The sequence below is a fragment of the Phoenix dactylifera genome, chromosome 1 (assembly GCF_009389715.1).
Source record: "Phoenix dactylifera cultivar Barhee BC4 chromosome 1, palm_55x_up_171113_PBpolish2nd_filt_p, whole genome shotgun sequence".
Classification (NCBI taxonomy): Eukaryota; Viridiplantae; Streptophyta; class Magnoliopsida; order Arecales; family Arecaceae; genus Phoenix; species Phoenix dactylifera.
In genome coordinates, this window is record NC_052392.1 from 22,081,265 (window position 1) to 22,104,931 (window position 23,667).

Sequence of the window (23,667 nt, forward strand, 5' to 3'; positions counted from 1 at the left end):
ATTATTGTTATCTAGTAACAGGTGTCGGATTTTTCATATCAAGAGGACAGCCTTGTCATTACTTTGTATGGACGGGGAGCGTAACAGAGATGCATGTGCTTATTTTGTCTCGAAATGAAAGCAAATGAGTTTGGTGCCAGTATCTTATTAAAAAAAAAAAACCCGAGAGAGAGCAAGTGAGCCAGGTGCCAATAGATGATGCTGTTACTTACACACTGTTTTCAAAGACTAGTCGTGCATGACACTTTCCATGCACAAGGTGGCAAAACCTTCGTTTGTTTTATGGGAGGAGGAAGGTGGGAGCGCCACCATTCCAAGTCAAAGGTGGGAGAACTCGGTGGGGTTAACTTTAAATTCGGCTTTGGAGACGTAATGTTTATCATGGATCCATTGTGTACTAAAGTTATATGTCACAACCATCACGATATATTAATATGTCCAATCAAGCACTGTCTGAAGTCGAATATGTACAAAGGAACGGTTGAGAGATCTTATTTGACATTTTAATTAATGAAAGTGCAAGTCTCGAAACATCACCAAATAGCTGAAGAGGTACGAAAGGAAGGCGATGGACAAATCAAAACGACTGCCAATGTCGCAAAATGAGCCAAAAATATCTGGTTTCTCTCGGCAATTCTAGCCTTTAAAGCAATGCTTGTGCTCATCCTATAGAGGATAGGTTGAGGGATCAGGGGAAATCCATTTCCTGCCGGGAGTATTCTCAGTCTGGCTCTTACTCCTGAGACTTGGCTAGATAACAGTACCCAATCCCATATAACCCATTCCTTCACAATAGGCAGATTAAAGACTCTGCAGCATAATTCAGCTGTTGGAGAAATGCATGTTTTCGGTTAAAATAAACTTTGTAGCATTTATTTCAGTTTCCAAAGGTCAGTACCAGACTTCTACAAAATGCTGTCAGTAACTCACTAGTTTTTTTTAAGTGACTCCGGAGATATTGGCCCCGAACTCCAGAAGACCACCTCATCATCAGTAATTTCAGCTTGATTTCAATCACAAATCTAACGCTGACAAACTATGAAATCAATAAACCTGAGTAGAATATATAAGAGGTGCTGTGTCTCTATAAACTGAGCTTTTATTATTTTATATGGAATGAATCCGAGCTGCATTCACAGTGTCATATGCTTAGCAAAACACGTTATTTCATTCGTCATGGCTTAGAACAGGGGGGTCAATCAAAGCCCATCTTAATTCACAAAAGGAACAACAAAAAGAAAAATATTTATCACATGTTCCTGCGATACAAACAATTAAAAGAGATGGATGGGGAGCAAAGCCTTTCAACGTGGACAATCGAAAAAGGTAGTTAATACACAGATCACAAAAATAGCTTCCCACCCTCAGAAGAATAGACAAGCGTTACAAAAAACTCAAAACAAGCCATAATGGCCAAAATATTTAAGTATTCAAATTTCTTTGATTCAGTAATAGAATAACTGGGGAAATAATAAGCAATGACACCTCCTCCAATTGTAAATTGCTAGATCCATCAATCCCTTTGGCTCAACTTAACAATTCTTTGAGGAAGGTGGCAGCACCAGAATCACTTTACAAGATGCTTCCATGCATTCAAACTAAGACACCAAGCAAGCGAACTAAGTTTCCACTTTTCTCACCAACGAGCAAAACTCTTTACATTCCAAATGGACTTTTTGGCATCTCGTCTTCGATGGAGACTGAAACATAAGCATGTGGCTGAGCATTTGATTGTTTTCATGGATATGTATGGTCGGAATTTACATCTAAAGCAAAACCCTATAAACATGTACAAGTTGATTGCTTCACTAAGTAAAGAGCTTGAAGAAGGGGTTTTTGTCAGAGCTTACTTGCACTCAGCTGTGTTGTTACCCTATAAAAGAAGTTAGCTGTATGGGTCGAGAACTGATGTGTGACAAAGAAAGAATAAGTCATATCACATCCTGTCTCTAGGAGGCTGCGGTCTAGCCCTGGCCCTCATTATTGTTTCATCACTATGCCGGATCCATGCAGACAATTTCCATGGTTTCTGCCACTTCCACTTGAACTGTAGGAGCCACTGATGATGGCTCCTTTTCCATCTCCAAAGCTTTCCAGCTTTTCCTACTACTGCCGTTTTCTTTCCCATTGATAAATGCCCAATTGGGACCATCTGCAGTCAAAGAATTTCTCAACCATTCTGCAAGAAAACTGAGTTTGACATAGCAAGAGCAGGAATCAAACCTTCAGTGGCTGCTTGTTGAATGTTGCAGTCCCTTTGCTTGGGCTATTGGCAATGCCAGCGGTGTATTTTAGTTGCTTCTGTGCAGGAAGTGCAACTGGAGATAGTGGGGTGCTGGATTCATCAGCACAATGCTTCAGTGAACCATTTGAGTTCCCCTGAAAATAATCATATCAAAGTTCAAGGGAATGATCAAAACTCAAATCCAAGACTGCTTGATTTGGAATCAAACAGACTTATCATGAGGACTACATACCTGTTTGTACTTCAAAAAAAAAAAGAAAACTCAGTCCAATAGTGTGTTTTATCCCTCCAGCCACTCAAAAGGTGTAAGTCCTGGACTGTTTATTACCAGATTATCAAACCTTTGATTTGACACCCAAATAACAGGCATTTTTCAGAAAGTCTCCACCCATGGACAATGCTACGCCCCTCTAATCTATAGGTCCAAGTTTCTAGTTGAATAGGGAAGATGATGTCACAACGAAGACGGAAAAAGAAAAAAACACGAGGAATCAAGAAATGCCAGTTTAGGAAAGGCACAATCCAATTGTAAAAATCTTCTGCAGAAGTATTCAAGGCGCAATTTATTACTGTCTTCATTATTTGTATTAAGAAAATGTTCTAATCTCAGCAATCCCTGATGCTTCATCAACACCAAACAACCAATTAATAGAAAAATACAAAAAATAAAATAAAAATGCCAAACAGCCTTTCCTCAAAAAGAGAGGGGAAAAGCCAACAGCCTTCTAAATTCTTGCACATTACGGAAGCCTCGAGTTATGAACTTGTTGATATGACACTAGCAGGCATCTGTTAACTTGCCTCATAATTTAGCATCAAGTACACTAAACTTAATACATAGGATTCCATGAGTGAATTCAAATGCGGGAATGACATGGTCTTTCTATTCTTGCTCAAATAGTTTCTTGGTTTTTAGTAGCCTTAGTTGAATCGCAATAGTTTTCCATTAATTTTGAAAATGAAAATGATGAAAAAGTTACAAAGAATTTTCTCTTGAAATTATGCAACAGCTTCCAGCTTCCAGTCTACGGTAATATGAGATAGTCACAAGACCAAGCCTACAAAACTCTAGGTGTGCATCATTTTCTTAAGCCGGAATCACACTTTGTCTCGTGCTCATTTTCATGATTCAAGCTCCCAATCTAAGTTTCAGATTCCAAATTATATATGACTGCAGGACTTTGGCTGCAGAAGTTTAACCTTCATGGTTACAGTGAGAGATGAAGCATTAATTCTGCCTTGATCTAATCTATGGAATAGTAAGTTTATCCAAGAGTATGCATATAGGCTCACCAAAGATGATGTGGCTAATGCAACTGCAACAGCTTGCTCTCTCAGCTTTTGCTGCTTCTCCATTTCCCTTCTCCGCGCTTCACTCTGGCGGAGGATACCAGAAAGTTCATTCAGCTGCTCTTTCAATTCCTTGATCTCAATTTCCTTCTCCCTCAACTGGCACCTGTTACCAAAGATAAATTCACTATATCACAGACTGACAAGATAATGAAGAAGCAGTCAACAACAAAGAAATGGATATTTATAGATGAGTATCAAATATTGCAAAAAAGAAAAAGACTGCTTACGTTATAATACATAAGATAGAAATGAGGACTTTGAAACAATCAAATTGGCATGGTGAATATAGGAAATTTTCTAATTTCCTAATTTAACTGTAGAATAATTTTAAATATTTTTCCCAAAGTTCTTACTCACTTTTCTGCATGTGCATGCTGTAAATATGGTGGCTCTGTGATGATGAAATTCTAATATTAGTTTTTAATTGAGTAGTAAGTCACCCTCATCAAACCACAATTCAAAAAGTACTACATCAGCAATCCCTGTTCTCAAATTAAGATTATTATAAAACATGTCCAACATGGCAAAAATTCAAAACACGGAATAACATTTTTCTCTCTCCTGATTCTTTTTTTGCTAGAACTTCTGACATTCTGGTTATTTTTGTTGATATTCAGATGAGTCGACCTAATTAAGTCTTCACAGATTCAACTTACCAAACACAAAACCAGCAAATAGTTAATTTATTTTGATTAAGAAACCAACAAGATGACTAGAAATTCTCCACATGACTGGTTTAATACTTGAAGTTGGACCTTGCATCTGCTGCAACATTAAACATGTATTGAAGCAAGCTCTTTGCATCTCCCATTGATCGCAACTGATTCCATCTCCCTCGACCAGTAAATGAACGTTCTCGTTCCTCTGCCTCTGAAAGTTGGGAAGCCATTGCTACAAGGGTGTTTGATGAAATGCTCAGCATATTCTCGAGTGATGATATTCTTGCTAACCTTGCAGTAGATGGCATATTGGATATCCTGAACAAGAACAAGAATATTAAATAAAAAACAGCAAGTTAACCTTTAAAGACACTAGCTTGAAACCCTAGTTTCCTCAAATACTATTATGACTACCACAAGACTCTGTCCCAGATTACTCAATCTTAAAATGTAAATTCAAATATATAAGAAAACAATAACAAAAATACTGAAAAAAATTGGACCCTATGGTTTATAATGTTAGTTACCGAGAATTTCCATTCTTTCCTCTTGGGGGACTAGGCCCCCCAGATAATGCCTCCTCTTGTTTCAAAAAGGCAAACTCTTCTGCTAATGCAGCTCGTCTAATGGAAAAGCATAAATATCATCAGGATAGCCATAAATGAAACCGGCCAACAATATGATTGGAGAAAGAAAAAAAATTGCATACACTTGACTTTGCTTCTCATATTCTGCACGAACTTCATGCACATGCACCATGACTTCAAGCTCATGATCTAACCACCGTTGCAAGGACTTCTCATTGATCTGTATTTGAAGATTAAAATTAATATATATTAAGTATGCTTTCTGTCCGACACTAGACATCTTAATATAAACAACTATATGGATCAGTAGTTCAGTACCTGATTGGCTGGAGAATTACCATTTCCAGTGACTGGAAAAAATAAAAGAAACAATATTAGAATTGGACGCTCCACAGGCTAAATAGTCTACTCGGAACTTTTCTTTTATGTCTAGAAATACCAGAGTTGTCACGTGCTGAGGATTTGCGTGCTTCTAGCAACTCTTTCAACTTCTTGGTAGCCATAGCAGCCTCTTCTGTCTTTCTCTGAAGAACCTGTAAATGGATTCTAGAGACTTGATTAACTTCAATAATAAATTGCTGTTAAAGGTCAGGAGAGACCTATGACACAGCATTCACTTTAATATGTTTTTATTGCACAGACACAGATGCACGTGTGCATGCATGCACAAACATGGACCTCCTACAAGTCTACACTTATGTATGCAAGTCAAAACATACTCTCGTCTTGTGATATTCTGATATTTTAGGAATATTCTAACGTTGAATCACTTTATGTTATTCTTATCTTACCGATCTACAACCATTCAGCAACATTCCAAGATCATCCATTTGCCCCCTACTGCACATTGCATTAGTCTCTTCAAACCAATTATGTGACAATAATGCCTTTACAGTGTCTTTTCTTTTACATGTTTAAATCCTTATTATACTTAATTACATAGTCCAGCATCCTTGCTCCTTTCTTTCCAATATTAATTCAGCTACAAAACTAGTCAGACAGAAGACAAGACACTAAGCTGCCTCGATCGTTAAAAACCACCTATCATTAACTTTCCAGCATAAGGGTCACCCATCAACCAGTTGCTATTACAGGCAAATAAAACATTTAGTAAGCTATATAATCATGTAGAACAATAAGGCAATAACGACCAAGGACTGTTAAATGTACACACCCCCAATAAGCTGACAGAGATGGCGTTTTTGTTCTCTTATACACCATGCCGGTGCTGTATAATAAAAATTATATGATTCATGCACAGCGCATGGATGAGCTGGTTGGAATTTCTAGCTGAAAATTGCAGGTTCAAATCCTCATAGTCGCATATATTTGAAGATGAGGGTTGGGGAATGGCTTGGTTAGTGGGCTCTTGGCCCATCCTAGTCGCGCAAAGTCTCTAAAGGATGCGCTAAATCAAGATTTGCCGTCTCGGTATCGGAGCCTATACTGGTGCCACACTAGCACAGTATCGATATGGTACGATATGAAGATTTTTTACATACTGAGTATCGGAACGTCATCTGTACCAGGTACCGATACCGAACCGGCATGGTACGGTATGCTTCCCACCGCCCGGTTCAGGCCGGTATAGCGTACCTTGGGCAAGTACTTTTGTCTCTGCTGTATGAACTTATGAGCTCAAATAGAATGACAGGTTTTAGTATGAAAAATTAAAAATTAAGGCTTTTCAGTTCTTGTGTTTCTATCAAGCTAATCCAGTGTTCAATATAGCATACATTAGCATCTATAGCAAAAATGTTAGTCCAATTAATCTCTGCTTCTATTCATAAATGAACGCAGACTTTGAAGGAATATATCACCTATCAGCTGCTGGATCATCTTCTAGAGTAAAAACAAATTAAGATAATCGAAAGCCCGGAAACCAAAAAAATCACGAATTTAGCAACTGATTTTTGGAGGGCATCAAAAGAAACTTACATAATATTGTTTTCATTAATCATAAAATGCTTTCAGCAAAATAACAAGAGTATAATATAGATATATGTACCAATTTCTGTCGCTGATTCAATGCCTGAAGTTTATGTCGTTCATACTCATTTCTCCTCCCCTCTTTCCTTAACTGCATGAGGAAAAGAATCAAAATCAAACTGTCACAAGATCCAAAGAAATCTGAAAATTTCACTGAAAATAAACAATAAGCAAGAGGGTTAAAATTGCTAGTTTTCATAACAGAAACAATGGTAGAAGTTGAAAACAAAGATGGTAAGCCACATGATATGCTGCTGAAATGAATTTAAGAATAACATGCCAATTGTCAACCACACAATAGTAACTATATGATACAGTTTCAACAAAATAATGCTAACACACATAAATCATTAGAAACACTAGATAACTTAGGCTTCTGTTTGGTATGTTTCTTGTTTTCTGCTTTTGAAACAGAAAAAGTGCAAACCAAGTCACAGACTGCTCATTGTAATGTTCTTTCAAGAAAAGTCCCTGCAATTTCTGAAATTTCTGAATGATTTTTTATTTTTGCTTTTAAAAACAAAACCCCCATACAACAACCTCCTCTGCCACCACTATCACCATCACCACCACTACTCCACTGGCACTGCCATCACCCACCAGCTCTACCGCCATCACTGATACCACCGCGACAACTAGCACCATGTTTACAATCACCACCAACACCATCAGCACCATTCGACTGGCACTTCTGGCCATCGCCGCCGCCATCTACCACAAATGCCCATCATTATGACAACAACCACCACTGCCACTGCTAGTACTACCATGATCATTACTACCACCATCAATGCAGCCACTGCACCACCACCAGCAATGCCACAGGAATCGATTACCACCACTACGATCAACAAAATTATTTTATTGTTTTCTGCTAAAAAAGGGAAAAATATCTGTCACTACCTAGCATGTTTTTGTTTTCAAAATATCAAAAATAAAAATAACAAAAAACTAGAAAACTGGCAACAATGCCAATGCAACTCCTTATTTCCCACTTGAGCTTCAGTCTCATTATCAATTCTCACTTCATTGCAAAAAGGGAATATCGTCAAAGAAATAGTATGATATAAATGGACTGAAGGTGGCAACACCAACCATCCAGCCAATTGAGTGGTGTTCTAAGTACCAATAATAATACAACACCAAACTAACAAAAAGCTGTAATAGGGCATCATAGCAAATTTGGACCTTCTAATGATAACACCGAGCTGAGTATGGGATTTAGAAGTCTAATTAGCTGAATGAGCAGTAACCAAGTAAACTCTCCGGATAGCTATGAAAATTTATGGTAAAGAGAGTGTGCAACCAGGGTTCTTCACATATATATGAAGATGTTACTCCTTCAGATGAATACATGGAAACTTTAAGCATAAGTTCTCATGCCATCACAATATAAGAAAACAAGAATTCATCCGCCTGGAGCGAACTTGTGGACTCATTCCCATTTTCAACAAATTTAATTAAAATGTGGCAGGATTGGAAAGTCTACCTCAAGAACTTGCAGATTTATTGAAAATATAAAAAGGTGTGGCAATGATAGTAGAGATGATGAGGTGGAAAAAAAAAGAATTATAAATCAAATATCTTTGATACACTCTTGACGAAAGGCTATCACCACAATACAAACATGCAATAAAATGTTAACAACGATAATATGACTAATGCAACTTTTGAATCAGAAAACATGCAAGTAGGTGGCATCATGGTGATGCCAAAAATCATGAACATCCACAAACGTAAGACAATGTATTAGAGCATATAGCATAATTTTTCCAACCAACAATGAATAGAATACATAACGGATACAACATAAGTTTTGTATAATAAAAGTAATATAAATTGCTTGTTTTCCTCATTAAATCTAAAACATTAAGATATTCGTCAAAAAGTTCAACAATGTTCGATCAATAGAATATCATCGTCCAGGTCCTTCCCGTAAAAAAGAAAAAAGTATATATTTATACAAGATGGTAGTTCCAGATGAAAATGCTTAGTAGCTTCAAATCAAAACCACCCATCAACATGTGAGAAAAATCTGATGCAGGTTCTATTGGTTCATATTTCAATAACTATTGCTTGATGAAATGCTTCATGATGCTGTACATAATCCAAGAAGTACAACTAATGAAAGAAATGAAACACCTGCAGAAGTTCCTTTTCCCGAGAAGCCTTCCACAGACGAAACTGTTCTGCCTCTTGTTTTATCTTGTGTTGTAATTGAACCTGAAAGTATTAGAAACAATAAGCAGCAGCTAAACAGAACGCCAATAAGTTAGAATAATATGGATGAGAATGACAATGATATAAGATGAATGGTTGAAGCAACAACCTTTTGTGCCTTAATAAATTGAATTTCATCTTGGAGCTTCTTTGCTGCTTCATCACTCTTTTGCTTTTGCTTTAAAAGCTGAACTTGGTTTTCTTGTTTCTTCTTAAGTTCTGAAATCTGGGAAAAGGAAAAAAAAAAAAAAAAACCCTGGGGATCATTTAGTGCGCAAAGGAGTGTTAAACCTTTCAGCCATAAAATGCCCACTATGTTCACCTGTGCTTCAAGGGACTTTAACTTCTGTAGGTGGATATCTGGCAACTTGTGTGCTTGCCCATCAGAGGAAGCAGCAAGGCTTTCTACTTCAGCCAATAATCTATCCCTCTCTTGCTGAAATTATGCCCCCCAAGTTTAGACATAACAGGAAAAGAAAGAAAAATAAATGACTTAAAACCAAATACTAATCAACCTGCACTATCCTCTTCTCCTCTTCAAGCTCCATGAGCTTCTTCCCAAAATGATGCTTAAGAGCAAGAGTGTCAAATCCTCCAACCATTCTCATCTCCGACTGCAGAATGAGACAAAATATTGGCAATGAGAAAAAAGAAAAGGAGCTGAAAATATTAGTAATTCATTTAATTGAATTTCTTTGGACAACATCTGGTCAGAAGTTGCATAAATATACGTCTGATAGGAAGAGCAAAATGTCTTTGCTAGCATAGCAGAGTATAAAAATTGAATGGAAAACAACACAGGAACAAGAGAAGATTGTAAATAATCTAATAGATAATGGAAGGGTTTGCAGGTTTAAGAGTTAGTTTTTTTTTTGTCGTTGTACCTTTAATTGATGGGGAAAACTAACAGAACTTCAATCTCAAACTGCAGATAGATATGTTACTTTCTAAAGTACACAAGATTTTCTTAACTTCTCTTATTTTATATCACAGAAAACTTCCTGCCTATTTCCAGCTTAAGTTACCTGAAAGTCTGTTATGCTTGCTAGCAACGCTTACTAGAGCCATCTTGGTATCATTCATTACTTCATGAGATCATGGAAACCCAGGAAAGCAGGATAAGCCCTCTAGAGTTTTACTCCTTATGTCTGCGCGACATATAACCTGAAATCTGGTACCTTACAAATCTTCTCACAAATCCAAGTTTTATTAAGTAACTTAATAATCCAAGATTTTTTTATTTTACTTAGCAATGCAGATCTCTTCGACTTGATCCTAATACAGAAACTTGCAATCATTTGTCCATCAGAACTTTTTATCAATCCTTCTGTATCAACAGAAGTATCAGTCTAGGAAACATCTATGTTACCTCCAAAACTGTGCTTGATTATGCATACATTTGAATAGAGAACTAACAAACCCTATGACGAGTGAGAAATTTGATGGGGACATCAGAGCCCTTCATCCAGATAATCCTGAGCCCCCGGATTGAGTCAGACCCGTTTATTTGCATATTTATTTTATTTTTATTTCTGGGCTTGTTTGCATTTTAGGGCTTATTTGTGTTATTTGTGGGCTTATTAGGAGTTATTTTTGTGTAAGGGGGTTTTATGTTAATTGCGTTTATTTGGCCCTATATATAGGGGACTATTTTCATGATTAGGGTTTTAATGAAGGATTAAGAATTTTCCCTCACGTCTTTCCCTCCTTTCTTCCTCCTTCCCTTCTCCTCTTCTTCCTCCTTCTCTTCTCCCTCTTGTTCTGTTTCCATTTTAAAGTTACAACACACGGTAGTCATCCCAGGAGTGCATTGTCGCCGCTGCAGCCGTTGTTCCTGGATTTGGTTCGGCATCAAAATTGGAAGATGATCTAGAGCTTGTTATATTCAGAAATAGAAGTCAAACAGAGTGCTTAAAACTTTCGTTACTCTTCCTATTTATGCCACTTGTGTAATATGCTATTACAAGTATCCTTTAGCATTTTTTTTAGAAAAAGAGGAGAGTGGGGAGGACATCCAGCTAAAGTTATCCAACTCCAAATACATGGGGTTCACCTCCCAAGTTTCAAAAGTAGGATATCTTGCATTGGAGGGGTGCGTCCATGGGGGTATCTCCCAGATCACATATTTTATTGAAAGGTATAGTAAATAAATATCATATTTTTAACTTGATAAATAGCTGATCAAAATATAAATGCAAGGCTTCATCTTCAACGGGCAGATATAAACTTACAGAGATCAAAATATACATCAGAAAAAGAAGATGTTTCATATTTGGATTGCACTATTATATCGTTTCAATTGGCATGACACTTTATAATATCAATTTATCTGTTTAATTAGTGCATGCAACTGTGGCAGTTTTATCCAAACATCACGCCAGCCCCCCATCTGCAAAGTATGTGTTTGCAAATATATCCATCATAGGACCTGGCAGTTTCTACAACTTTGCTTGCCATATGTATATTCCAGAACATTTCACATCAAAACATCTATGCTTGGAATTGCTAGGCAGTCATTTAGTATCCAAGCAACCATATAGAAGCCATTGGGAACTCAAAAGATTGTTGCATTCATCTGATTCATATATATCTTGAGGCTAGGGTACAACTCTCACTTTCATATTATTAGATGTGGGACTTCAAAAAAGTCTGTTAGTTTATGGATCATTTGAAAATCTACCATTTAAGTAGAGCATCAAGACCAAATTTCCCTTCAGACTATCATAATTGTCAATATAAAACATAAAAATTGTAAAGCAAAAAAATAATTCTTGTACCCATAATATGGAGGCAGACAAGCAAAAAGAAAAATAACAAATGCATACATGAGTGCAAATTGTTATGCTGGTGCCTGGTAATGCAATTCTATAATCAGTAATATGTCGGGAGATAGTGTAAACTCTGAAGTATAAACCTTATCAATCTTAAACAATGTCATAATTTTATCTAAGAAGACCTTAAGGTTCTTAGCGACAGTAAAGTTTTCCTATCATTTTATTTCAAAACATAACATCTTCAGTAAAATGCTGATTTATTTGGCTGTATACCGTAGAATAATATAGAGTGAACTTCTATTCGAACTAAACACTAGAAATTTTCTAAATGGATTTAAAAATAGGAATGAAATGCCATGCACAAGACATGTCGGACTTGGAATGCTAAAGGTTTCGCACCATATATGGAAATTTTTTCGTGAAATCATCAAATGTGCATTATCATAGCATTTGCCTAATGAAATTCACATCCAAACAAGAATATGGCATTCCATTTCATATTTCAAAATCTTTGCACGAAATTTACTCCATGAATTGTAACCAAAATCATACCTGAACATTTTAAGACATGACTTTAACTAGTTCATGCACTTCGAAGGTTTTTTAACAAAAAAAAAAACAGCATAAATAATCCAGATGTTTGCTGGAATTCTTAAATCACCTCTTTCTGTTCCAATCGCCTATTTAGCTCATTCAATTCCTTGCCCATAGTGTCTTGCAACATTGTATGTTCCCATTCTTTCGCTGCTTCTTCATCAATTTCCTTGGAATTATCGCCTGATGATTAGCAGAAATTTGCATACCAAGTTATGAACTGAAAACCATCAATTTGCAGCAACACAAAAAGAATGTACTTGCACTGAATTCCACATATCTCCAATGAATACAGACTTAGAAAACCAAACACAAGATAAGTGATAGCCTGTTTAACATGTCAAGTGCAACCAGATAATTGCCTCTTAGGGTTTCATCCATTTGGTAGTCAAATGAGTCCATACTCTTCAGGCTCCTCTTCAGCCCTTCTGCTTTCACAAAACAGTTTCCACCTTTCTGAAATATTAAGCATAAAGCAGAATTTTAAGCCATCTATACAATTAATGAAGCTCCTCTATATTATGAACATACATAGAAGAGTCATTAACTTGATTGAAATGGGTAATTAAATAAAATAAATATGTCAAAGCTTGAGAAATTCAGATTAGAAAAAATAAATAAACAGAAAGTACTAAGTACTGTACTTGAACATCTGTTTCACAATGTTCGGTGTGAGCAAAATGACTGCGATACTCATAGAGTTCCCTACAAAGATTATCATTGGTAGATTCCAGCCAAGAAATTCTTTCCTTCAGAGCCTACATATATAAATACACTAAAAAGTTAATACATGCAAAAGAATTCTTAGAATATACATATACATGTACATGCATGCATACATATACATATGCATGCATGAGCATATATTTATATGAAGGGTTGCCTCATTGGTAGCATGAGCTTAGTCTGCAACCTACAAAATAGACATCCTACTCTCCAACTGGTCTTCAAGGTTCCACAGACCCTCTCCTGCCAAAAACTACCCTGACCAGGAATTTGGCAATGATCCTTAGAGTTGTGCTGCTGTAGAAAAAAATTGTTACCTGAATTCCATCAGATGCGGCTCCTCCCCCACGAGCACAAAGTAGCTCTGCCTGCAAATATTCAATTTGCTGACGCATCCTTTGCATTTCATCTGATATTGGATTTCTGTTAACCTGGAAAAGGAAACTAATATAAGCAGATATGCGCATGCATAAGAGAAAACAAGAACATCAATTTCTGCAAGCAAGGTAGCAATTGCTTCATTAGATATATTGTCCTTTATAGACTCACAATGGGCTTATTTTGAATGTTGCGAGCACGATTAGCGTATTTCAGTGTGTTAAGGGTTTCCTCTGCATTAATATCTGCGGGGCTGATACAGGCTGGAAGAAGATGGGATAACACAGTTAGACAGTAGATGGAAGGAAAACAAAGAGAAGCTTTTTATAGCATTTTTTTCATAATATAGTTCATGCAGCAGCCAACATACCTATACTTACAATACAAACAATAATTGGCTGATTAACATCATTAATTAGTACAGCAGCTTCTAGCTACAACTGGAAAGCACTAAAGAGCAGAGGAAAAAGGGGATACAGTTGAAACTGTGGTTCTCTTTGGCCATTCGGCAAAGACAGAACAATCATATTATCATGATTATATATCAATAAAATATATCAATCAAAATAACATGAAAAAATTGTCATTGAACCTGCCTTTTCCAAATCATGAGATGAATGAGGGAGCCATAAGTTTGCACGGCTTTCAAAGGCACAGTTAAAGATAATAAATATAACCATTAAGAACACTTGGTGGCAAAATGTGTTACCTATCATGACAGTCCTGCTGTTTCCACCAAGTGAGTCCTGCCAAAAAGGTAGATAAATAATTAGACAGAAGAAATATGATTCTTTTTACTTAGGCATTCTAATTATCAAAAGAACTTCAGCTGGAGAAGGATGAGGTCATTCTTTTCTCCCTTCATTGTTTTTCTTTTCTTTTCTTTTTTCTTCAATTTATTTTTTTCTTTTTTTATTTTTACAGATATGTCTATATTCACTATAGTCATCCTGTTAGACTAAGTACTCCAATTTTAGCCACCTAGAAAACACACCAACATTATATGCTGTATGCTTGGTGTGGAAACAGACTGATGCAAGGTATATCAGACAGCAACAATTAATCAGGATACAGATGAGCCCAAATCCATGCAGAAAATGTGACCTGGAAATCTGATGTGTAATCATTATAGCCTACAAAAGAGAGCTGCTGCTAGAACGAAGGCACCACTCTATCAGGCTGTGTACGTTTATCGTACAGTCAAGCAGCACGGGATACTTATGAACAGAAACAAGAGTAATCAATTAGTGCTGAGCTGCTGGAAGTCCAAATGTTGCTGGGTTTTTATTTTAAAATTCATGACTAAAGAGTATGTTTGGGGTTGTAATCACTGGAGAGATGTTGGACCATGTCAAGATTTTTTACTTTAGATTCAAGATTTAAAGATGATAAAGGTAATCAGAGTTTTGAGTTCAGATATGAATGCCAATCGACTGTAGTCAACTCCCTGGACTCCTCTTCTTCCTCCCCCTCCCCAGTCTTCAGACACTATTCATGGATTATGGATCAATGACCCATCTACCTTTTGCAATCTTACCCGTTATAAGATTCAGATCAACAATCCCTTGGTCTGTGTGACTAGGCGGGGAAAAATATGTGAGGACCCGTGCGGGCGTGTCTTTAGTCCTACATTGGTTATTCGCTAGGTAGATCTTAGATACTTATACAGGATCAAGGAACCCAAATAATACCTTCCGGCTAGCCATTTTGGGTGAGGTCCTGGATTGTTACAAAAAGTGTACTAGTTTCTTTGTTCGAAGGTTACAACTATGTTTTAGTGAATTCACAAAAAAATGAGCCAAACTATCCAATTCTCCATTTTACACAATCCTTAAATCATATTTTTTTAGTTTCTAAACATGGGGAAGTCATAAAAGCACCCTGTGCCGTGATCCATGGCATGCCCAGCCATCTTGATACTGCATTATGATTAGTCTAAGGAAAAACATTCTCTGCCATTACTACAAATAAGAGTCTGATAAGTGATAGCTCAGCAATGTAAACATAACAATTAAATGCCAAGGTTGCTTCTTCCTGATTGTGCTAGTGGATAGACTTAATAAAATTCAAATTTCGCCGATACAATTGTATTGTCCCTTAAAAACGTACACCCCTCTGCAATCATTTCTTTGTTTCAAACTCCAAATTGTCTCAAACTAGAGTATATATAGTTCAGCACCCTGATAATTATCCATGTGTTATAACAAACATTCACTAGTTGTTATCCTATTAAAATAATAGGCCACAGGCCCACACATCAATCATCATGATTATAATTTAAATAGAATATGATTCAACCTGCAAGAGTCGAGTAAGTTTGCTGTCACGATAAGGAACATGGGCTCCTTCTTTCCTCTTTTTCTCATCCCCGAGAGCACTTATGACATTTCCAAGAGCTAGAAGCCCTCTGTTAATATGAACCCCTGAAATAAGAAAGCAGATGTCATTAAGTGAATTTTCTTAAATTTAAGCAGTGGTTTAAACAAATGAAGGAAAGAATAAACTACCTTCCTTGAATCGAAGACCATCTGAACCTGTTCGCTTAGCCCGCTCTGATCCAGCAAGATCTACTAGATGGAGCTTTGCACATAGAAAATCTTCAGACATATCCTCAATTGGGACACCATCAGCAGTAATAATAGGATCAAGTTTCCGCATCTGCTCCAATGTGATAGTGAAGATGGCATGGGAACGACTATCACAGAATAGATATCCAAAACAAGACATTAAAAGCAGTAGTGAAGTGGAGCACAACCATACATTTTAAAATGGGAAAATAAAATCTATTTAACAGCTTTGACAACAAGGATCTTCTAATCTTGTTAGCTGACTTGAAAAATACATTTCCATATAGATGGAAATTAAATTAAATTATTTTCATTATAACAAAAGATTGTTTGCTGTATTTTTGTCACCAATTTGTACTATCAAGCGTTTTAGGTACCATAATCTTTTATGGTGCCTTTAGGCCTACTTTGTTTCCTTTCCACTCATGTACACGATAAAAATATGATAATCAACTGCATATGAAGAAAAGGAATACTGGAGTTGGATTGATAGCCATTTGTAATGAAAAGTTAACTTATTGTAGTAATCATGATTAAGTTTCAACATATACAACAGATTATGGATACAATCTATTGATTCTAGTATTATATTCTATTATTCAGATTTAGTTCTTGAAATGCAAAAGTAAGAAGTTCGGATACAAAGAAATGGCACCGATGCTTTTATCATCTAAAAGGCAAAATCAACAGGGTGGAGGGAAAAGGCCATTCCTTAAGAAGTGGTAATTGTTAAGAACTGAAAAGAGTTCAAAGGCTATGACAATTTACACAGTAACATGAATTCAGTTGATGAAAAAGGGATCTACAACATAGCATATAATAGGAGTCAGGAAATAAAAGAGATAGAGCACCATATATGCATTATTAAGTGTGAGGACGACTTTCCTATTGAAAGGTGATAATGAAAAGGATATTTCCAGAAGTTGTTGAACAAGGACTTGATCTCTCACTTATGCAGTGAATTGAAAGAAGACCCACAAAGGTTTAGGAGAGAATGTGTAGACATAGAACGTTGAACTTCATATGAATACTCTGAACTTAAAAAAAGAGGATATTAAAGTGTAAGAGTGGTGTAATGGTGCTCTACAAAAAATAAGTGAAGCCTGAGGGTAAAGTAATATTGACAATAAAAAGAGGTCCATTTATATGGTAGTTTTAAATTTTTTTTATATGTGAATATAATGCTTGTAATTTAAGAACACATCATGTATGGTTTTGGAGGTTGACTGAAGAAGTAAGTTGTACTAAGTCATTCTTGAATGTAAATGATAGCAATAAAAGATACTTGATCACAATGAGTCAGAAGCAACAAAACAAAAGCATCAAAGTACACTCCAGATATGACGTATGTGTTTTACTCTTAGTATGCCAAACATAATACGAAATCAGGCATGGTGTTAACCTTGATTGGTTGTTCATGTTTGTACTTCCAGTTGCACGATTTAGTGAACCTTGCTCTAGACAAGCAGCCATTTCCTTTTGGGAATGGACATCAACTTCAGTAGATCCTGCAAGTGTTATGACCCCATTTGATGCCTCACGGATTTGTACTGGAGGTTTCCCAGGTACTGTTACCTTCCCCGCATGTCCATTGCCAGCCTCAAGTTTGCCAGGAGATGCAGGATCCAACAAATCCCTCACTTCTTCTTTTAAAATCTTCACAATCAAAAGTTTTGGTTAACATTCTTGGTATGAGAAGATAAAGTCTGTGCAGTAAAGATAGCCGTAGGTTTATATTTATCAAACTGTTATCACTAAAAAAAAATTAAAAAAGGAAATGTGTGTATAGTGTCTCATTAAGTAAATTATATCAGAGGCCAACAGAGGAACATGAAATCTGGGTGCCAGTAATATAAATTTAAATACTTGCAATACAAAGCCAGGTCCGGAAAGTGTCATAAAGTGCTAAATATGTATGGTTAGATAACACCATAGGCACAACAACCTATATCTATACTATACGTGGCAAACGCATATCTAATGAATAATTAAACATAAAAGGAAATGAGGCCATATATGGGCAACAAAGTGAACTTGTCTCGTGGCATCCTCCAAAGCAAGAAAGGCTGCAAAATAATTGCAACAATTCCCAGAATCACATCAGAATTCATTAATTAATCAAGCTTTCAAGGGATTCTTTTACCATCACAATGACACAACACAAATTGTCTTAGGTAATAATCTCAATGTGGATGTTCTAGATCATGATAAAAAGGTTTGCTTAAACTGCCCCAGCAGTCTGCTTTAGCCATAAATATAATAAAGGAGATGCGAAGTATGAATCACCCAAAAATTTCATTATCAGAAATTACTTTTGTAGGTGGATCAAAATGAAGTCTCTCTCTTTCCAATTTGCACATCATGAAGTTTATGAACAAGCTCATGCAAAGGCCCAGTAGAAATCAAGCTGTCAAATAGAGCTTTCCTGCCTGATAATCTCAAAGAAAAGGCATGGTACCTAATGAGATTACTGCATTGAAACCATCCAGCTCTTACTCTGCCTAACTAGATCCACAAGTAATCCAACTAACTCAAAGAATGAAGAATATGGATATTATTATCATAATATCCTGCAGGCTAGAGCATACCATAAACACAAAGCAAAAACACAAAAGAAGTAAAGATAGCATGACTTATTCTTTTTTTTAATTGAACCTTGGCATACATAATTACGATGGAGGAGTTTTGGTCCCTAATCTTATACCTGAAATGCAAAGATTGAGTTCACCCCTAATAAATATTTTTTGCATCATGTTCTTCATGTTACTACACTACACCAAGAAATGATCAGAACAGATGGCCTGGAATAATCACATAATTCCTTTTGCAGCCAATGTTGTTTCATAGTTGTGATTAGAACAAAGTTTTAAGTGCCACATGTTAGTCCCATTCTGACTGGGCATTGGCATGGTGTGTCTTCTTGTGCCAGTACTTGGCACACACATGCATGCACCAGTACACCTGCACTGGCATAGAGCCATGCCATATGCCAGAACAGGCCTGACAAAGTACATGCCCATCAGCACTGATGGTAGTTAATATTTGGAGGTGAGTCCAAGTACAGCTAATTCACTTATGTCTGTTCAATTGGCTGCAGCAGAACCACCACCACTCCCCTTCAACCATGCCCAGAAAGAGAAAAAAGAAAATGAAAGATAAATTATGATTTAGCCTTCTGTGAGCTATTAGATATATGGAAATAGTTGTGCGCTGTAAGATTTTTAAAGAACACCCAAATGTTGTCTAGAATGGTAAATAATATAAAAATATGATTAACAACAAGAGAAAAAGCCAAACCTGTTCGTTCCAAAAGCTCAGACCATTAAATTAAAATTTGTTTCCCACTCAATATGTTGAGCATTAAACAATCATTTTAAGATAGACATCTGAGGATACATTTTAAGTTTTCCAGCTCATTAAAGACATGAATGCTTAGCCCTGATAAAATGACATTCCATATTTTATTTAGGAAGGACAAAATATCACAAATGTGAGAACATAATATGTACCTGGAATATATATATATATATATAAAATATAGAGAGAGAGCAACTGAGAAAACACATAGAAGACAAAAGTGGGAGAGGTACAGCAAGGAGCAATTTTTATACCTCAATGAATGACACACGCAATTGGAATTCTGCTTGATGTTTCAAGGTCTCCATCTTGTTGAACAATGCATTCATAACTTGAGGGATAAGTCCAGTTTGAGAACCATCCCTACATGCAGTTCCCATGGTGTATGTTTTCCCTGAACCCGTCTGTTACATTACAAAAATCAGATGTTTCAAGGCATCAGGGTACATGCAACAGACATATTACAGTTCATATTGAATGAACCGGCAGGGAGCATGAGATATTGCACTACTTGACCTGACCATATGCGAGAACAGTAGCATTGTATCCTTGGAACAAACCATCAACAAGTGGGGCGATGCATTCTTCAAACATCACAGATGATGGAGAACCTGTACTACCATATACATGATCGAAAGTAAAAGAATGAGTGCCAATTTGGACCTGCACATCAGGAGTTTTTGGTGGAAATCTATTAATAGTGATTTCAATATCTGATAAATTCTAGTAGAATAATTGATAACAGTGGGAGCAGTCTGTCATAAATAACACAAGACATTTGAAACTCTTATAAAAAAAAATATGGCAATAAACCAACTGAAACTGTCCAACTTCAAACCTACAATACTTGCAGAAGGTAACAGAGTATTAACTGTATAACTTCACCATCTTCTACTCTTGACACCCATTTTTAATGCTATAACAGTATAAGCCAGATTTACAAGCATCTCATTTGAGTTTTATTTTTGGGAAAACTTAATTCTGGTGTGCCTGAAACTGATGCAAAAGGTTGAGCACTTGAGCTTAAAGGAAGATTGCATCAGGTTTCACAAGTGGTCGACAGAGATGTTGCAACTTTAACACAAGAAATTCATGGGAAAAAAGAAACAGAAAACAGCTTTAGAAAATGTACTGAGATCATTCATCTAGGCACATGTAAGGCTAAAAAAATATAATCTGCTTTGACATCCAAACCATGCCACCAAGTATGCATCTCCAGTCAGAAAGACACCCTTTTGTTAGATTTGTGACTAACAAGATTTCTAAATGAAATGGCCATGATCAGCGGACCAACAGTAGACATCAGTCTCTTTTAGCCAAACAATGTATTGATATAAGAAAAGACAATAGGCATGGGGGGAACACATTTCTTTTAAAAAAACAAGATCATCATTTGCAACTTCAAGAGCATAGATACATTGCCTTAAACAGATTCACGTGCAAAAGAGTAAATGGCATGAATTTGAATTCTTAAGACTGAACTCTACATGATTGTTGCATTGATGGAGGAGCAGAATCCTGGAAATATGCCATGTAAATGTGAGCTCAATCTTCTGACATATGCAGAGAAAATATTCAAGCAGTAAACAGAGTTTTCTCAGTAAATGTTAGCCTTTATATCATATATTTAACATTTGTAAGTTTAGAAAATTCTGTAAATCTTATTTTGATGAAATATATAAGAAAGAGTCCGACACAAGATCCTTATTAGAGTGGCTATGATTCGATAACATGAGGATCAGGCCTAAAGTGCAGTTCTGGTCTTTTATATATTGGCCCATGTATACTTCTATACATCGGTCTATGTAGGGCAACAAATTTAGAGAGGCATGATACTAATAACTATTTTTCCTTTAATTTATATTATTTGTTGAAACATGCCACAACAAATCTTATCTACCTATCTCTTTCTTATTATCACTATTATCTTCTAATTTATCTGTCATTTTTTCTAATGCATACACATGATTTATTATGGACAATGTGACTATGATACAAAATGTATAATCCATCTTCCTTGCTTTTCGTTTTGCACCTAAGGAGTATCAAAAATTACTTGAGCATAGGAAGCAAACACTAAGATAATTACAATAGGAAGAAAAGATGAGCACACTGCAGAAGGAGGAAGTAGAAGATGTGGCTTGCAAATAATGATGAATATGACGTTGAAATTTTTTCAATCATCGTTCCTAATTTGCAAAGCCATTGAACTCGCGACCATCTATCTTAAGACATTCATAATCTCACCAGATAAACCTAAAAGAACTCTGGGAACGAAATCTTGCACTCATCGCCATAAAGTGCATAACTTAAATAGGTTATCAGGAGTGCAGAAGAGAAGAAAGTTTTGAGTGAGCTGAGAAATCCACAGAATGATTGAAGTTTGAACAATGATTACGAGATTAAAATCTATACGAAATCGAATTTTTCCCTTACTTACCACAAAAAAAAAAAGATCAGAAAAGAATATTAGAATAGATTTTAACAATTCAGAGCACAGAGGGGGAATACAAAAATACAGAAATATAACCAAATCACTGCTCTAACTTTCATGATTAAATGAATCAGAAACAGGCATTGCAGAGCAACCCCCTCCCCCCCAACACGCAAAAAGAAAAAAAGCAAACAAGAAAATAAATAAATAAATCTAAAAGAAGCCAATTCTAGTGGGAATCGCAGCGAATTCATGTCAAATGAGAAGCCATGAACAAATCTATTGACAAAAGGGGAAAAAAAACTATTTGCAAAACAACTGTCCATTCATATTTATCATATTTTCTTTTTAAACAAAGTTAGTTTGCCACTAATTTACCACTTAACACCACAGATCTCCAGCACAATTCGCACAAAAGAGCCACTAATTAATATCAAAAAGCAATGCAAAGGAAAAAAAAACAGATCTTTTTTTTAAAAAAATCAAGAAGACCTCGTCCAAACAAAATAAATGCGATCTGAAATGGATAGGGAAAGCACACAAGAAAAATTCACCAAGAAAAGGTAAAAAAAGTAGAAACCTGCGGCTTCCCGGGGACAACGGCGACACAATCCTTGCAGCCCTGCAGCCGCTCGTCCCCGATGAGCGGCCTAATGTGGACCGCCACCTTGACGCAGCAATCCTCCCCGTGCTCCATCGTCATCTTTACCAAGAACGACCAGAATTACCCTCTCACAACCATAAACCTCCGTATATATTTATATTTACAGAAACGACAACTCGAAGTTTGTTTTCCTAGAAGAAGACTCGTCCCTCGTTTCCAAGGAGCTCCAGATATCTATGAAGGTCGAAGCAAATCGGGCAAGAACTAGATGGAGTGGGACAAATGGGGGATAGGATGGGTTGGGATAGGATGGTTTGTTGGAGAAGAAAAGGATGGAAGACAATAAGAGAGAGAGAGAGAGAGAGAGAGAGAGAGAGAGAGAGAGTGAGAGGATGTCAGTCAGGAGGAGGTGGTGGTAACAGCCGAGACAGCAACCGCAGAGGCAACAACCGCCATCATTCTTTCTTGGACTCCACTGCAAGTCCCCCAAGAAAAGAAAAACTAAGGGAAGGTAGAAGACGAGGTGGTGGTGGTGGTGGTGGTCGTGGTCGTGGTGGTGGTGGGAGGAGGAGGAGACTTCAAGGGTACTCTTTTCCAAAATGCCCTCCTCTGCCTTCTGCTGAGAAGAGAAAACCAGGAAAAAAATGGAGGATTTGGTGCGGTGATGATGAAGGTGGTGGTGAGCGCTTAGGAAGAGAGAGCATGGGGGAAGGTATGCGGTGCTCTTCTCTTTTACCGCAGTCACTGCTACACAACGACATGGCATCTCCCTCGCTTTATCACCAACCGGTGAAAATGATAGCTATTGTTTCTTTGATCTTTAACGTAATATCTTGCTTTAGAATTACTTGATTCATCATTATAAATATTTTGTTTGCTCCAGCTGTGCTGGGCGCGGTCAAGGGTCTACGGTTCTAGACTCTATGGTTTTGGTACCAGATCTGCCTCTGAAATCTCTCATGGGATCCAAGTTGGGGATTTTAAATCTCCATCCACCATGAAATATTTCTCAATTGGGGAAGTTGGATGTAGTTACAAAGATATAAATATTTCTCAATGACATTGGATTTGGCTTGGCCCTCAACAACAATTTCATCAACACCAAATAACTTTGTTTCAATTTGGTGGAAAATCTGAACTTCTCAGCGCCAGTATGACCACGTACCATCCCATGGTATGT

General features: G+C 36.7%; 1 protein-coding gene across 3 annotated transcripts; it reads right to left on the reverse strand.

The window, feature by feature from the left end:
- Positions 1-1,195: 1,195 nt before the first annotated feature.
- LOC103711509 (kinesin-like protein KIN-4A) lies at positions 1,196-23,261 on the reverse strand. Of its 3 annotated transcripts, XR_604775.4 has the most exons (26): positions 22,464-23,260; positions 19,966-20,112; positions 19,704-19,853; positions 17,495-17,748; positions 16,033-16,220; positions 15,824-15,948; positions 14,235-14,271; positions 13,697-13,788; positions 13,465-13,578; positions 13,066-13,179; positions 12,784-12,877; positions 12,489-12,604; positions 9,569-9,667; positions 9,376-9,489; positions 9,163-9,279; positions 8,976-9,056; positions 6,853-6,924; positions 5,284-5,377; positions 5,163-5,194; positions 4,967-5,064; positions 4,785-4,880; positions 4,354-4,575; positions 3,539-3,701; positions 2,224-2,379; positions 1,851-2,152; positions 1,196-1,700 (listed from the first exon to the last, which is right to left on the reverse strand). XR_604775.4 is itself a non-coding variant. In XM_008797677.4 (25 exons), exons 1-25 carry the CDS (start codon positions 22,584-22,586, stop codon positions 1,937-1,939), a joined length of 3,114 nt encoding a protein of 1,037 aa, XP_008795899.1. In that variant the 5' UTR covers positions 22,587-23,261; the 3' UTR covers positions 1,196-1,936. The 3 variants fall into 3 exon arrangements, 2 of the variants coding, with proteins under 2 accessions (XP_008795899.1, XP_038985794.1); XM_008797677.4 differs by having other exon boundaries at positions 1,196-2,152; positions 22,464-23,261; XM_039129866.1 differs by having other exon boundaries at positions 1,196-2,152; positions 19,966-20,060; positions 22,464-22,566.
- Positions 23,262-23,667: the final 406 nt, after the last annotated feature.

What these genes read in the sequence shown, in the direction of transcription:
- LOC103711509 (XM_008797677.4), bottom strand. Translation starts at nt 22,586, where the DNA reads ATGACGATGGAGCACGGGGAGGATTGCTGCGTCAAGGTGGCGGTCCAC. An exon ending in AATGGATGAAACCCTAAGAG is followed by an intron (nt 12,605 to 12,783) that starts GCAATTATCTGG and finishes GCTAATCATCAG; the next exon opens with GCGATAATTCCAAGGAAATT. An exon ending in GTAATTCTCCAGCCAATCAG is followed by an intron (nt 5,065 to 5,162) that starts GTACTGAACTAC and finishes CTTCAAATACAG; the next exon opens with ATCAATGAGAAGTCCTTGCA.